This window comes from Plectropomus leopardus, chromosome 3, assembly GCF_026936395.1.
Source record: "Plectropomus leopardus strain MGB_pleo_1.0 chromosome 3, ASM2693639v1, whole genome shotgun sequence".
Lineage (NCBI taxonomy): Eukaryota > Metazoa > Chordata > Actinopteri > Perciformes > Serranidae > Plectropomus > Plectropomus leopardus.
The window spans coordinates 34,298,203-34,314,117 of NC_142178.1; the positions used below are offsets into that span (position 1 = coordinate 34,298,203).

Below are 15,915 nucleotides of genomic sequence, written 5' to 3' on the forward strand. Positions count from 1 at the left end.
TTTCTGTAGCTCCACCTGCTGCCCTGGATGGCTCCTTTTTCCGCCACTGTACATACATACATACATACACAAATAAATAAATAAATAAATAAATAAATAATAAAATAAAATAAAATAAAAAAAACACTGCTTTACATTTATTTTATAAAGACAAACAAATAATAAAATCCAACAAACAAAAAAGTTGCATGTTTGGGTTTCATTCTTGAATAACTATTTTTTAATAAATGACAAATTGCTTTTTTTCATTAATATAAATTAATAAAATAACAAAAACAAAAACAACAACAAAAAACAAAAACAAAAAACAAACAAACAAACAAACCATGATTTATACACTGAATTGGCATCATGACAGTACCTCTTCCAACTTTATTATTTTCACCGTGTAAAGATGTGGTTATTTCTATAGCCCAATAAAACAAATATTTCAATGGACTGAACAGGTCCCATCAGCAATAATCTGGTTAATTATGAAAAAAATATATAATATTGAGATTATTATCTTGTTAATTCAGAAAACAAGCATTTTTCTTCTCATGAAAACTTTCCTGACAATTCCCAGATAATAATCTTGTTAATCATAAAATCCCAGAACATATTTTTTCAATTAAAATTTTGTACATAGTTCTAAAAAAATAATATCATTAATTTAGTAAAATAAGGGCAGATTTGTTTTATTAAAAATGTTCTCAAAAGTCTGAGATAATCTTAATTTGGAAAAGCAAAGCAGTTTTTTTCCATTAAAAACTTCTCATAATTCTCAGACAATAATACTGCCAATTCACAAAAATGAGGGCAGATTTTAGTCTCATATTTCTGAGATAATCTCATCAATTCAGGAAAAACATGCTTTTTTTCCCCACAATCACTTTCCTCAGAATGCTGAGATAATGACATTATTAATTCAGAAAAAAATGAGAAATATTTTTCTTACATGTTTTTCTTATGCTTCTATAACTAGGCTTGACCTTGTGCCATTTCTCATGTAATTTCTGTATCATAAACACGAGTTAATACTCGTGACTTAAAATTCTCTTTGAAATGTGGACAAACACCAGATATAAAATTAAGTCAAAAGTAGATTTGTCACTGTTCCCTGTGTTATATTACATTTTAAGACATGACTTTTGAAAGCAAACTAATCATGCCAGTTTTAAACCAGAGTGAGCAAATAAAAATACAATCATCACCAAATCATGTAAAAATGTAATTCAGTCTGTCAAAACAACAGTGCCCTCTGTAGGGTTTATGTATACAATGCCACAGATAAGGCATTTAGTTTGAAATTTAACACACATTGAAAACAAACTCAATTTAACAAACTTTTTTTTGGCCATCGGTTCTTCAGTTATATTAGAAATCTTGTCCAAACCCATCTTAACACATATATAAAATATGTTTTTTCAAAAATAAATAAATAAAAATCTTGTTTAAAATTAAATTAAATTTGCTTCTATTCTAATACAATTCTGATAAAATTAAAAAAGCCCTTGAAAGTAGAAATAACCAAAACACATTTTTTGAGATGAGGGGGGCTTTAATATTCAGTGTATTCATCTGATACACTTCAAGAAACATTTTCACAGCATTGAGTATTTATTTTCCTCCAGTCAAAGCAGAAATATCAACTGAAATGACATACTTTGCTGGAAATGTGTGATACTGACTGTTAATCATCATGCAATGACACGTGTTGAAACAAAGACTAATCTTTCTTGTAGTTTTTTTCCTGATTTGACTAAAAGTGGCTGCAAATGCTCATATGGGCTTCGTGAGACAATGTGTGAACAGAAACATTATGCACAACTTTCCACAGCCATTCTGTGTACAAAAATACTGCACACTTACTCCCTACAACATATTTACAATTTATATATGTAGGCACATCATTTGCTGTAAGTTTTGTGGCTTTACACAATGAATGAAAACCAGTTATCCATCAGTCACCTTGTCTTTGCACTGATTTTTGACTGATTGACTGACGCATATTGAATAAGGCTAGTAGCATCTGAGAGGCCCTCGCTCTTTTTACATGGATCACATTTTCTTTTCAATGTACATTGTGGCAGGTTACATAACGAAGAAAACACCTTCATCTGTGAGATCAGTTCATGTCCAGTTTTTCCAGTTATCAGCTGGTTTGAAGTTCTATAGTGACTTGAAGATCTTTGACAACTAACGTCAACACCCGCAGTTAAGGCAGTGTTAAAATCAGATGGAGCTGATGATGCAGCCTGAAATCTTGTTTAAATGTTCATCCTGCACTGGATGCCAAACACAGTCGGACAGCAGCGCTTCCGTCCAAAGTGCCACCACCTGCTGTCCCGTCCCGCTCAGCACTGCTCTTCCCCCAAAGATGCTGCAATGTCACTCAGGTCCAGCGAGTCAGCAGGTATGGGAGTTTTCCTCCCACTTTTCAGCGTCTGGCTGGAATAAACCTCCACTGATTTGGAGATGGAGTGCAGGGAGTGTTCCCGTAAGAATCCGAAAGCATCCCGCGCGTGCTCCTCGCGGATGCTCTGCTCAAAGGTTTTGCGTTTGTGCCTGAACTCGATGACCGTCTTTGTGTAGGAGTTGAGGGTGGTGACTGATGCGCCCATGCAGCAGGTGAAGGACGCCCACGCCATGCTGAGAGAAAACATAGCAAAAACTAAATAATAATGATCTCATTAAATCAGAAAAATGAGATTATCTTTTAAAAAACAGGGCCACACTTTTTCTCAAGTAACATTTCTGGGAGTTTTTCTGATAATACTCTTGTTAATTAAATATATTCATATATTTTTTTTTTACATTAAAAATTATCTAAACATTCTGGGATGATAATCTCATTGATTCAGAAAACAAGACTTTTCATCAGAATCCCATAAAACATTTCTTTGAATACAGAAACATTATTGATAATTCAGGAAAAGGGGTAGAATTTGTTTTCAACAAAAACTTTTCTCAAAATACTGAGAAAATAATAGTGTTGATTCAGAAAAAAATGGAGATTTTGTCTTGTGTTTCTGTAACCAGCTTTGATCTCTTTCCATTTCTAATGTCATTTCTGCATCATTAGCACTGATTATTTATACTGTAGGCTATACATCATGCTGTTGCCTTTGGTGATGAGAAATGGAGAGCACTCGTGTAGCGACACAATTCAAATTGCATTTAGACATTTTTACCCTCAATATTTTTGTCTGCTGAGATTAGTGTCGATCACTTCTAAGTCCTTCCGCTCCCCTCGAGCATGCGGGGCCACATGCGAGATCAGACAATCAAATCAACGTCTCATGTACTTTTCACGCGGGTTGGTTAATGCCCACAAAAGGTCAAGAATTGTTTAGCCTCTAAAAGGAATTTTCAGCATACTGTGCATATTGTAAAGGAGTGAAATATCATCCCCTTATGCAATGCCAATCACGCCTGTACTGAGGCTTTGGACACCAAAGCCTAATCCTGCCATAACATGGGAGCTTTGGGCTTTTTTCATTAGCGACAGTGATGCTGGGAAGAGGTGAGAGCACAGCTACAACCAACTATTTGGGGCTGCTACATGCAGAAAAGAGTCTCTCAAACGGGTCTCCTGATGGGTGAGTCAACCTAAACCTGATTAAATGACAGCGCGTCATGTGAATAAAGTGTGTGTGGTCTTTGATTTCTGTCGGACTCATACCAGAAGGACCAGCCGTAGTCCCAGTTGTAGGGTCTCCAATCAGGTGGACCGAGACTGACAGTGACCTGGAAGACCTGTGTGTACATCACATGAGCCACCATACCAAGAAGACCTGAAATAATACAGACAACATGCGGCTGAATTACATATGGTTCAAATACAAAATATGCACAAATAATTCCTCAGAAATAGAATTTGTTTCTTCAAGTACAGACTTACGGCCGGAAGCCCAATGACACGATATAATCATGATACTACTAATACTACTACTAATAATAATAAACTTTATTTATAAGGCACTTTTCATACAAGGGATGCAGCTCAATTAAATGACAGGTGGTGATAAACAAGATATAAAAGTCAAAGTAAAAAGTGCAGAGACCAATGGGAATAGTAAAAATAAGAGAACTGATATAAAATAAGAATTAAAAGAATAACATTAATTCAAATCCAGACTAAATAAATAGGTTTTCAGCTGTCGTTTTAATATGTCCACAGAGTGTGCTTCTCTTATGGTGTTTGGAAAGGTTTTCCATAATTTTGGAGCATAGTTAACAAAAGATTTGCTTGTGTTACTATCCAATATTATTGTGAACATTTTGCGATATGCTGAGTATGGCGATAACATATAAAATTTACTACCTTTTTCAGACAGCAAATTTGTCCCTAAAGGAAAACTTTGTCAACATCTGTTTGGCCCAAAATACAAAGTTTTCAGTCTGTTCATCAAAGTTCATTTTTATTGCAGCAAAATGTTTCCATTGGACTGAAAAAGCGATTGATTTTATTATTCTAGCAGGCTTTCAAAAGTTTCATTTGTATTTTCAATTTTAGTAATTTATATATTTAAAAAATCATGTTTGGTGTCAATGTATCAATACAATATTGCCATGCAAAATAATGCAGTACTGTGCTGTATTGATTTTCCCCCGCCCCTAACTTGCAGTAAAGCCATTTCATGTCCACACAAATATGCGTGTAAACACAATAATGAGATGATACTCCTGACAGCCTTAAATCCCCCAACCGAACAGCTCATCATGTCCTGCTTACCACCAGATGGGATGTAATATGTTTTGCACATCTTCTATCAAGTTTTTGAAACTGGAAACACTTTACTATAGTGTATCACAGGCAATAAAAACAAGCACTCAAAGCCTCTCAGTTAAAGAGAAATAAAATACCTGAGAGCACAGTGAAGACGGCAGCAAAGGCATTGAGCTTGAGTCCATCGATGACGTTACTGGGGTGGACCAGGTCTAAACACATGAGGCTGAAGCCCACCACCAGCAGAACAATGTACAACATCTCAGACACCAGCGACAGCCACAGCATCCCTGCAAAATTACACATTTGATTAGAAAAACATCAAATGTGACGTGTGAAGTTGGTGGGATTTAGGTTGATGTGTTGGCAGAAATGGATTATATTATAAATATCTATGTTTTCATGAGTTCATTTAAACCTGAAACTAAGAATCTTTGTGTTTTCATCACCTCAGAATGAGCCGTTTACGTGAACATACAGAGCTGGTTATTTTCCATGGGGTCCAACATGTTGTTTCTACAGTAGCCCATAAGGGACAAACCAAACTTTTTTCATCAGCCACTGTAGTTTTCCTTAACGTTTGGCACAACAGAAGTTTTAGTTGGTTGTAATCTGCAAACTCACTGCTAGATGCCATAAAATCCTCCACACTAGACCAGTGGTTCCCAACATTTTTTTTTATAAGGGACCCCTTTACGCTCATCCAGTAAATTGATGCACCCTGACAAAGTGACATATTTTAAGGAATTTTATATAATATTTAATGCATAACAGTATGGACCAATTGATAAATTCGACAATTAAATAAAAGAGTGATTGCAATTTATGTAAAATAAGCAATTTGGATACATTTTGAGCAGATTATTTTCTGTGAACATTTAATCAGAGATGGGTTTTTAGATGAATAACTTTTTATACAATTAGGCATATACAGTATATATATATATATATATATATATATATATATATATATATAAATTATAAATTATATAAATTTTTTTTATCAATCATACATACTTACTAGGCTTCCTTTTTGGATAATTTCAGAAAAAAAGGTCTTAAGACCCTCTTGAAGTTTTGGCGACCCCCAGTTCAGACAAGAACCCCTTGGTTGGGAACCAATGCACTAGAACTTAAATATTTAATATAATTATTTTGATACTACTTTTTTTATTAAATAGAGATATAATTTGCAGTATAATTACAATATGTTACAATAACAGCCTAAGTGCACAGTGCAGGACAATAATTACATTAGCAACAGACACTAATGTGTTTCAGACAAGTGGACGATTTAAATCTAATCCAACATCTCAGTGGTTCCTCTGGCAGCTATCGGGGCTGATGTTACAGTGAAATGTCCGACTGGCAGGATGCAGAATTTCGACTGATGTCAGAGCGCTTCGCTCTGCTCCAAATCTTTTTCAGCTTTCCAGTGAATCAAGCCAAACGTAATTGCATCTCCATTTGCAGGCTGACTCTTGTCTTTCTTCCTATTCAGCCACTTCACAGAGAGACAGGAAGTGAGTATTTCTCAGTGACAACTGAAAATCCCGAAGGTTAACACCACATGTGTGGGGCAGAATCTGTGTCCAAGTGGTTTTATATTAATAGGACGCACTCAAAATGAAAGTGCTTATTGAATTTAAAAATTGGGAAGTTAGAGAAGCAGATCAAACATGACATATGCAAGTATTTACAGTAGAGGGAAACAGTTACCTTCAATAGTCCATAATTTACAACTTCACTAATCATCAAAAGGTCAAATTTTAAGAAAATGTATATTTCGAGGGACAGTTCACCCCCAAAATGAAAAATACGATTTTTTTCCTCTTACCTATAAAGATTTTTACCAGTCTAGATTGTTTTAATGTGATTTGTTGAGTGTTTCAGATATCGGCCATTGAGATGTCTGCTTTCTCTCCAATATAATGGAACGAGATGGCACTCGGCTGGTAGTGCTCAAAGCACCAAAAAAAGAAAGAAAACAGCAATGTTGTAACTTCAGGTGAGCAAGCAGGAGATGCACGCTTCCTTTTGTGTGGTGATTTTGTTGGTGGGTGTAGTTCGGGTGAGTTTTTCAAATAGATTATTTTGGCGCTTAAAGCACCAGAAGCCAATTACTATTTAGTGCTATCTAGTTTTAATATATATTGGAAAAATATGTATTTTTGATTTTTGGGTGAAGTGTCCCTTTAATTTCTCCTCTGAGGTCACTGTCCCAGTAATCAACTTAAAGATTTTAAATGAAGCTTCACAAGCGTAGTTCATTCGTTTGGAATGAAAAATGTGCTTCGAGCCATTACCCTTCATGAAGATCGGTGAGGATGCCTCGATTGTCGCCTGTGTCACAGCGGATTAATTCTAAAATCTTATTATTAACATTAAATGCACTTCCTTCACTTTCCCCTGCTTATCTCACAGACATCCTTCAGAGCAACACTCCCTGCTGCTCCCCGCGGTCTTCATCAGCAGGTCTGCTGGCACTAATAGCAATCAACCTTTAGCACAGCGGGTGCCAAGACCTTCTCCTCTGCTGCACACAAACTTTGGATCTCACTTCCTCCTCACATCTGCACACTGGACTCTGCAGAATTCAAAACTGCTCTGAAAACCCATCTTTCAAAACTGGCTTACTCACTGCAGCAACCGCATCTTTTTATATATTGATTAAACTTATTGCTGAGCTATGTTCTGCTGCTTATTGTATGTTTTATGTTGATTTCATTGATATTGTACGAGCACTTTACTGCTTATTGTATGTTTTATGTTGATTTCATTGATATTGTACGAGCACTTTACTGCTTATTGTATGTTTTATTATAGATTGTATTTTTGTTTTAGTACTGGTGCTTCCTGCTTGTATGCTCTGTGTTTGATTTTATGACATGTAAGGTGACTTCTCGTGCCAAAAAATGGCACCAAAGGGATTAGTATTACTTTTAATTCAATAACCTTTCTAACCTCTTTCAAGCAGAATTTAACCCTCTGAAACCCAGATTTACATAGTATTTCTTGTACTGCATTCGGATGCCTTTCACAAGAATTTAAACCTTTAAAACCAGAGTAGATCGGTTAGATTTCTTTGGAAAACATGAACGAAAGGCAGCCAGCAAGAATGTGAAAATAGACCTGAGAATTAGTTTTAAAAAAAGAAACACAGAGAGAAGAGAGAATTTTTTTTTAGAAAATTAGAAACAAAAAAAATAGTGAAACATTTATAGTTAGGGATGCACACAAACACACAAACACACACACACACACAGACACGCACGTGTATATATATAATATTTCTTTGCAAGTTACACATTGCCTTCTTACGATGATTTAATTTTTTTTTTCAACCAAGTCAATCTGTTCAGGTTTCACAAGGTTAAACAAGTGAACTGCACTAAGACAAAGTGTAACTGTTTTGTGAGTGTGGGACACCTCCTGGTGACAATTAGTGGACACTCACCTTTTTCTGACGCCGGTGCCAAGTCAATGAAGCTTCTGCACATCTCACCTGCAATGACAAACAGCATATTGTTATGACTTAGCAAACAGAGGCAGCAGTGGCATCTTGAACGTGTACTTTATGTTGAATCCACAATGTGGCGGTTCAGAAATAAGTAGAGTTGTTCTGATACCAATACCAGTATTGAAAAGCCTTTGAGACATGACAAGTCTATACACTCATCCTATACCATGCAATTTATTAATAAACTTTAAGTACCATCAGATTACAATGACTTGTAGTTTTACACCCAGATAAAATAACAGTTTTCCCAAAAATCTATTATTTTCTCTAAAATAATACAGCAAGTTGTGCTGCTAAGTACTGCTGTAATGCAGTCAAGAATAATTGATTTTCAGTAAATAGTGTACCGATAGCCGATTATACTCAAAGCCATGCCATATAACAATGATAGCAACCATTTCAAATCCATACAGCGTTAGCTGTATGCAGCTTTTGTTTTTTGTATAGCATTTGTATAGTATTGGTATTAGCTGATATGCAAATTCAAGAATGGGAATCAGTTTTGGGAAGGAACAGGAACAAGGAAAAAAAACAGTAATATGTTTGTGGAAAAGTTATAAATAATTAAAAAATAAATGTTCTCAGTGCTGCACTGATACGTGCCTCAGTCTGAGTTCTAATCTGTGTTTAATTCCCAATTTCTGCCCAGGTGTGTTTCACTGGATCGGCTTAAACTGAGTGCGACCTCGTGCCTGATGACCACACAGCAAGATCAAATTCAGAGTTCATACGTTCAAAAATGAATAAACAGAATGTTGAGTAAGAGGCATATGTCAGAAATGCAGCTTTTTGGGCTTCTGATTCAGTGTCACCAGCTGGCGTGTTGGCAGCGTCGCTCAACATCTGCTTCTTGCCCTATTGAATCCCAGGTACTCTGCACAGAATTACAATGATAGAGTAGAATAGAGATGCAGTGCGACTGCACGCGTGCCTGTCAAACCTTAAAACACGCTGCGAGACGTAATGACAGCCTGTGTCAATTTAACAACCAGGATGTAAAAAATTGACCCTTGACACGTCACATTCCTGCAGATGTGATGTTTTGTTGCTGTCATCTGTCGAGCGGAGCGTGTGGCTGGATTTGTCCTAAGTGGAACACTTTAATCAGGTAGAAGGAGGGTGGCAACAGCTGTTTTGAGGAAAAACTCATCAAGGCTGCTGTTGCATAATCCTTATTAACTCAAGCTGTCTCTGCCCCCTCCATCGTATAGCCACTTGATGAGATAGACATGTGCTGGGAATTCCTTTTAGAGTAATCTCAGTGTGTTGTTTATCACTACTCTTGAGCATGATGAAAATATAAAACATTAACATTATCACAGGTATAGGCAGAGTGATGGCTCAGAATCAGAATCAGAAATACTAACTGTTTGGCCCATTTTACGCGCTTCTTTCATTTTTTAAGAACTTTCGCTGTGTTCGTGCATATGGCAGAAATTTTGAGTGTAGTGTATTTTTGTTATATATATGAATGAATGAAAGCTTTAATTTTAGTGTCATGCCACCTAGTGGCCAATCCCCCATGGGATTATATGACACCTTTGCAACAAGATGCACAGTAGTCCAAAGTAAATGTTTCATTACAGGAAGATAGTTTCTGGTATTGCTGGCAAAAAAAGACGAGAGAGAGAGAGAGAGAAAAAAGCTCAGCTCCTACAGTAAGTCTGAATTACACTGTGTAGGCGAAATTGTGGCATTCATGCTGTTAGATGCAAAAGATGCACCATTGAAACCAATCAAACTGAAATTCCATAGCCATTAAAGCATAACAACATGCAGTGTGTTATTTCTGGGTGTCATTCTGGGCTTTTTGCCTTAGACTTTGTAATTTTTTTACTATTTTCCACCTGTCAGTTTTACCATATTTGGCATATGGAGAAAATACATGCTATTTCCACTACTTGCACCGTCACAATCAATGTTGCTGCAAAGCATTGACATATCCCACGCTATGATAATAAAAAATCTACTTGCCTGCAGCATATTGAAAATAACAAATTTTTGTGTTTTTGTTTTTTTCATCTAAAAACATAGTGACATCATGACAAAAACCTGGCATTTAAAGGGTTACTGAATATTTGATATCAATGATTAGGACTGACTGTTGGTTAGAAAATTAATTTGATGAAAGGAGACAATCACATTGATGTGTAATATTTTTTAACGCTTGATTTTGAAATTTTGTGCATTTTGTACGCAGAGCAATGCGAGTGTGTGTAATATTAATGCAGGCCCTAAGGGTTAATTGATCCCTGGGGGGAAACTGCTACAGTTGCTGTGATACCAAGCATAAAGAAATATAGAAAGCAGAAATAAGTACCAGCACAAAGTCTGTAAAACTATATATATATATATATATATATATATATATATATATATATATATAACAGAAATACAGTAAGAAAAATGATTAGCACTAGCATGTGAATATTTAAAAATTATAAATATGTATAATGTGCCGAGTGTATAAACAGAGTAAAAATATATAACTATGTGCCTTGTGCTACAATAAAATGTACAAAACTAGTATGTTAGGTAGAAATATAAAATATGTGCTTGATGATACACACGAGTAAGAAGAACAATAAGAATATATACACATACACAATATGTGTGTTTTTTCAGTATTACAGATGGATGCTGACGTGAGCTAACCAAAGACGATGAGCCTAATCTGGTCTGATTACACCTCTGACCCAAACTTTGACCAGCTTCTGACACAGATGTTACCTTCGCAGCTCCACCCCGAGCAGCTTGTTATTGAACAACTCTACTCGACTATATTTCCATTTCCCTGATTTAAAAACTAAAGCTCACACTCGGTCCATTCACTTCTCTTCTCTTTGGCTTTAAGCTGTGAAGCAATCACACTCTGCCCGTATCAAGTGCTGCACAAAATCCCACTTAAAGCCCCGTTGCAAACACAATACTGAATCTGCTGTTTGCTCTGCATTTCATGCCAGATAAAAAGCAATTTTGCCAGATTGCTGCAATTTGATAAGCAGACCGATACAAATGGAAGGCGATTATCCTGAAATTGTCATGAAAGGGAATAAATCAAAAAAAGCGACCTATCTGAACTGAGTGAGAGCTGACAGTCTGAACTGAGAGCTCCATCATGACAAATGAGGGAGATAAAGTGACTAAAATGATCATTTAAAAGGTGGATATTTTTGTTTATTTGGGTTAGTGATTTAATGTTGAAATCCTGGTTATGTAGACTCAGACAGTAACCTGCTGTTTTAACTTTGAATTGGTTGTTTTTATGCATTATGTTGTTTTTAACCATTTTTGCACAGAACCTTGAAACTACCTCTGTGTATGAAAAGTGCTTTATAAACAAAAATGGAGTGTGATGTTCAGGGGCGTAGGTTTTGTTAAGGATACATACAGTATGAAAGGGGAATTTGGGGGTCCTCGACCAGAAAATTTGGAGTATCACATACTTAATTTCCTTTAATCTGTGCATTTTTTGCACCAATTTATGATATAAATGTCTTTAATTTTGTTAAAAATAAAAGTCCTCTGCTACTAGTGTGTTTATATTGGCAGGGACAAATGCACTTTCTAAATATTGACGAGAACGTGTCCCTGGCGTCCCCCTGAAATCTACACTTCTAGTGATAATGATGATGACAATGATGGCCTATTCTAAAAATAGTGAAATTTAAGGAGAAAAATAGTTTTAATTACCCCTACTAAAGAAAAGTACTTATAACAGCCCCATGTTCATATTAATATATATATATATATATATATATATATATATATATATATATATATATATAGATATATAGATATATAGATATATAGATATATATTCACATAAACAGTATAAATAAAAAGGTGTTACGGGACTGTTGGTTATTTATGTAGAATGGGGGGATTCATGTTTTATTTTTTAAATCACAGCATTTATCGTAGCTAGAAAGTGTAAAATGTGATGATTTGTGGTGAAGGGAGGCTCGTACATTTTCCCCTCACTAAAGGAAAAATATTTGTGTCCCTGGGTAGGGTCATGATAAAACAAAAAGCCTAAACAAACAAAAAAGTCACACTCAAGCCACCCCATTACTCAAATAACTAAAGCACTGTCAATATAATTTGAAACAATGAGAAAATACTGTTTTTTCTACATTATGGCTTGTTTTTCTTAATTTTATCCTTTAAACTACTCCTCATGATTGACTGCTCTGACTGCAAAGTAATTCTTAAACTTGCTTTTAAGGAATTATTTTATCTTTCCACTTGTCTGTACTTTCGCTATTTTTTTTAAATGATTTTTATTTAAGAGAAAATTGTACATCATTTGATAGTTCATGTTTAACTTGTATATCTTATCTCTTTACTGTTATTGTAAATCTGTGTAAATCTATGTTATAGCCTACTTAATTGCTCCATAAAGCACTTTGAATTGCGCTGTTTTATGAAATGTGAAAGCTGCCTTGCTCTCTTATCCCTGCAATAACAGTTACTAAAATTTGGATATGGATATAAAAATGTCCTTGAGCATTAAATAACTATAGCCTAAAGTTAACACACACACGCACACACACATACACACACATACTTCTCGTCTTACTTTCATCGTGGATATTCTCCTCACATGAGAACCAGATGCCGGTGTGAAACTGCCTGAAGAGGAAGCGGTCGTCCCCGGTCTCCCAGCTGTACACCACCTTGTTGGGGTCGGTCTCGTTCACTCCGTAGTCTATGCACTGGTGTGTCCGCAGCTTGCTGCACTTTGGTTTGGGGACTCTCTGCGTCCCCACGCACCAGTAAGTGGTTATAAACGCGGTTATGGAGAACAACAGCGCGAAAAAGTTCAAGGTAACCGACAAAAGGCTCCTGCATTTCCGAGTCGTCTTCATTGTCCGTGAGGAGGAGGATGCAGCGGCGCGCGGAAAAGTTCATGAGTGCCGAGTGCATCCGATGCGCGAGCCCCGGCTCATTCCCAAACTCACCTGGTGGAGTCCAGGTCCCATTTGGCACTCCGCAGTTACCAAAGCACGCAGTTAGACTACATTAACAACTCCATTGATGCGCAGGATGTCTTCAGCTTCCCCACACCGACAGCTCCGTGCCAAAGTGTCACACTCACTGTTTTTTTCTCTTTCACGCGCGGTGTCCCACGAGCGTCCAGCCTATAGATGTCACGTTGTCAAAGGATTTGACGCAAGCTTGTGTCAAGTGTGGGATTTTCTAATGACGCCCTCTCTCTGATGCATGCCACTACTTATCAACAGTGCTGGGAACACTACATTAACCCTTTGAAACCTGAGCAATTCACCTTGGTTTTTATTCAAAAACATGGAATTAGAGCATTGAACAACTTAACAACAAATTAGCAAAAGTTTGCAAGAAATTAGAAGGCTAAATTACAAGAAAATTGCCTGAAAATAAGCAAAATCAGAAAATGTATTTAAGCATTTTGAATGCCACTTTGAATGTAAATTGCGGGCTGTGAAAGTGTGTGTTTGTCCACACTTAAGTCTATATACTGTATAAACTCCTGACTTTGAATGTGGGAAGCTTTTGTTTAATTTGTGACTTTGATTTTTAGCATTTATTTAATGGGGACAATACATGTATTGCACCAGTTACAAATAGAAGCTCATTTGTAGTCCTCGAATGGAGGCCAGCAGTGAAGTAAGTAAAAGACATCAGTCATTTGCTGTGAATTAAGACATTAAATCTGACACTTATTCTGGATAATGCAGAATTCCCCAAAATATTGCATTTATCAGTTAATGAAATAAATGAATTGTAATAAAAATGTAGCTGGTAAACTATTTCTTGTTAATCCTTCACAGCAGCTGAAGTTTTTTTGTGGTTTCTGAGAGGTGTTCCTGTTTTCAGAGAAGCTGATCTCTGCTCTCTTGTTCAGACAGAGGTCATGGGGGGGTGATGAGCTGCTGACGGTGATGGTGGTCTGTTGAGCTCTGCACACTGTGAAAAGCAGAGATGAGAGTCTGCAGTGAACGCCCTCTAATCTGAAGTGAAACAGCACAAATGTTGGCATTTCAAAGGCGTTTCCCTTGAAACTGCGATTCCTCTGTTTGGGAATGAGCTAAAAATACCAGTCGTTTGAGCCTCTGTGCAAACAGTGTTTTCAGCCCCTGAGTAAATGAGGCCAAGATCGGCCTGACATCTCTGTTACCTCAGCAGCATGCCTTCATGTTTTCAGCCCCCGGAGGCTAAGCCGCACTTCAACACGACTCCGACAAATCAGGCCACCAAAGTGCCCCAAATACTGCTGAACAAGCTGCTGGTGATAATGTGGGTAATTACTGGTGTGGTCTTCAACATAAAGGTGATTAAGGGGTGAGGGGCATATTTGCTGCTGCCATTACAAAGGATTAAACCTCATACTTCAAATACCACTTACTTTATAGGCACAAAAATAACTGTGATAGCTGAAAAGATTCCAGGAGAAGACTCAGTGAAGTACTGCAGGGCAATGGTTCCCAACTGGTCCGGCCACTGGGTCCAAATTTTTCCTTAATCATTAATTCAAGGTCTGAACGTTAGAGAAATTACCTTTTTAAAGACATTGGGGGCTTAGGCCTGATCTCTGTAGGAAAAACATTACTGCCCTCCAAACCTGCGGGCCCAGGGCCTGCATTAATTTTAATGTTTTTTTTTCTTTTTTTAATTTTGGGAAAAAATGTTTCTTTGAAATTAAAATGTCAAATTTCAAATTCAAATGAATGGCACTTTTCTTTTTCTCTAAAACTATTTTTTGGTGATTTTAAAAAAACTTTTGGCAATTTTTTTATTTAAATTTTTGGCAGTGTGTTTTTTCTTTAAAATCTTTTTTGGGGGCAATTTTTATTTATTTATTTTTGGGTTGATTTCTTCTTCTCAGAATTTTTTGTCCATTTTTTTTGTTTACAAAAATGGTGATATTAAAGAAAACATGTGTTCCGAAAATAAAATAAAATATAGTTAGAAATATTTGTACCTTTGAGGATAGTTAAAAAAAACAAAACAAAACAAAACAAAACAAAACAAAACAAAACAAAACTAAACTAAACTAAACTAAACTAAACTAAACTAAACTAAACTAATCTAAACTAAACTAAACTAAACTAAACGGGTCACATAGTATCAAGAACAGGGCGATAAATTAGTTACTGTTCTCTACAGGAGGAAACTGCACTCCAAAATAAAAGCTCTGTGCTGCAATTTTGTTTTTCACAAACTTGACATGGTCCCAAGTTACTTGCGGTCCATTCAGAATGGACCAGTGACCCACTTTTGTACCCTGACCCAGCAATTGGGACCCACTGCTGTAAGGAAAATCATCATTTCCCACTCTGTGAGTAAATCCTTCTTTGCATCTCAAAGCTTCAAGAAGTGCCGTGTGTCCTGAAATCACCCAGCGGTTCTCTGCAAACAGCTGCCGAGAGTCTTATTGAATATCAGCAGCATATTGGAAGTGGGAATACTTTGCTACAGTCTGGTAAACAGTACTTATGACGTCCATGAGGGGTGATAGGCTGTCTCTTCAATTTGTGGCAATAACAAGGAGTTAATCCCTTCTCTCAAATTAACACATTTTAAGTCCTTTGCTGCAGTGTCTTTGAATCAGTGTTCACACATCCACCAAAGACTTTAATGGGAGAATTATTCAGCTTGGCACATTTTGGAGGAGGCCTCTGTGTACAGAGAACACTCACTA

At 36.5% G+C, this 15,915-nt stretch overlaps 1 protein-coding gene across 1 annotated transcript; it reads right to left on the reverse strand.

Moving 5' to 3' along the window:
• Nucleotides 1–171: 171 nt before the first annotated feature.
• Nucleotides 172–13,422, reverse strand: LOC121942553 (germ cell-specific gene 1-like protein). Its single transcript, XM_042485797.2, has 5 exons — nucleotides 12,814–13,422; nucleotides 8,169–8,216; nucleotides 4,849–5,001; nucleotides 3,665–3,776; nucleotides 172–2,631 (listed from the first exon to the last, which is right to left on the reverse strand). The coding sequence occupies exons 1-5, from the start codon at nucleotides 13,100–13,102 to the stop codon at nucleotides 2,337–2,339; spliced, it is 897 nt and encodes a 298-aa protein (XP_042341731.1). The 5' UTR covers nucleotides 13,103–13,422; the 3' UTR covers nucleotides 172–2,336.
• Between the last annotated feature and the right edge of the window lie 2,493 nt (nucleotides 13,423–15,915).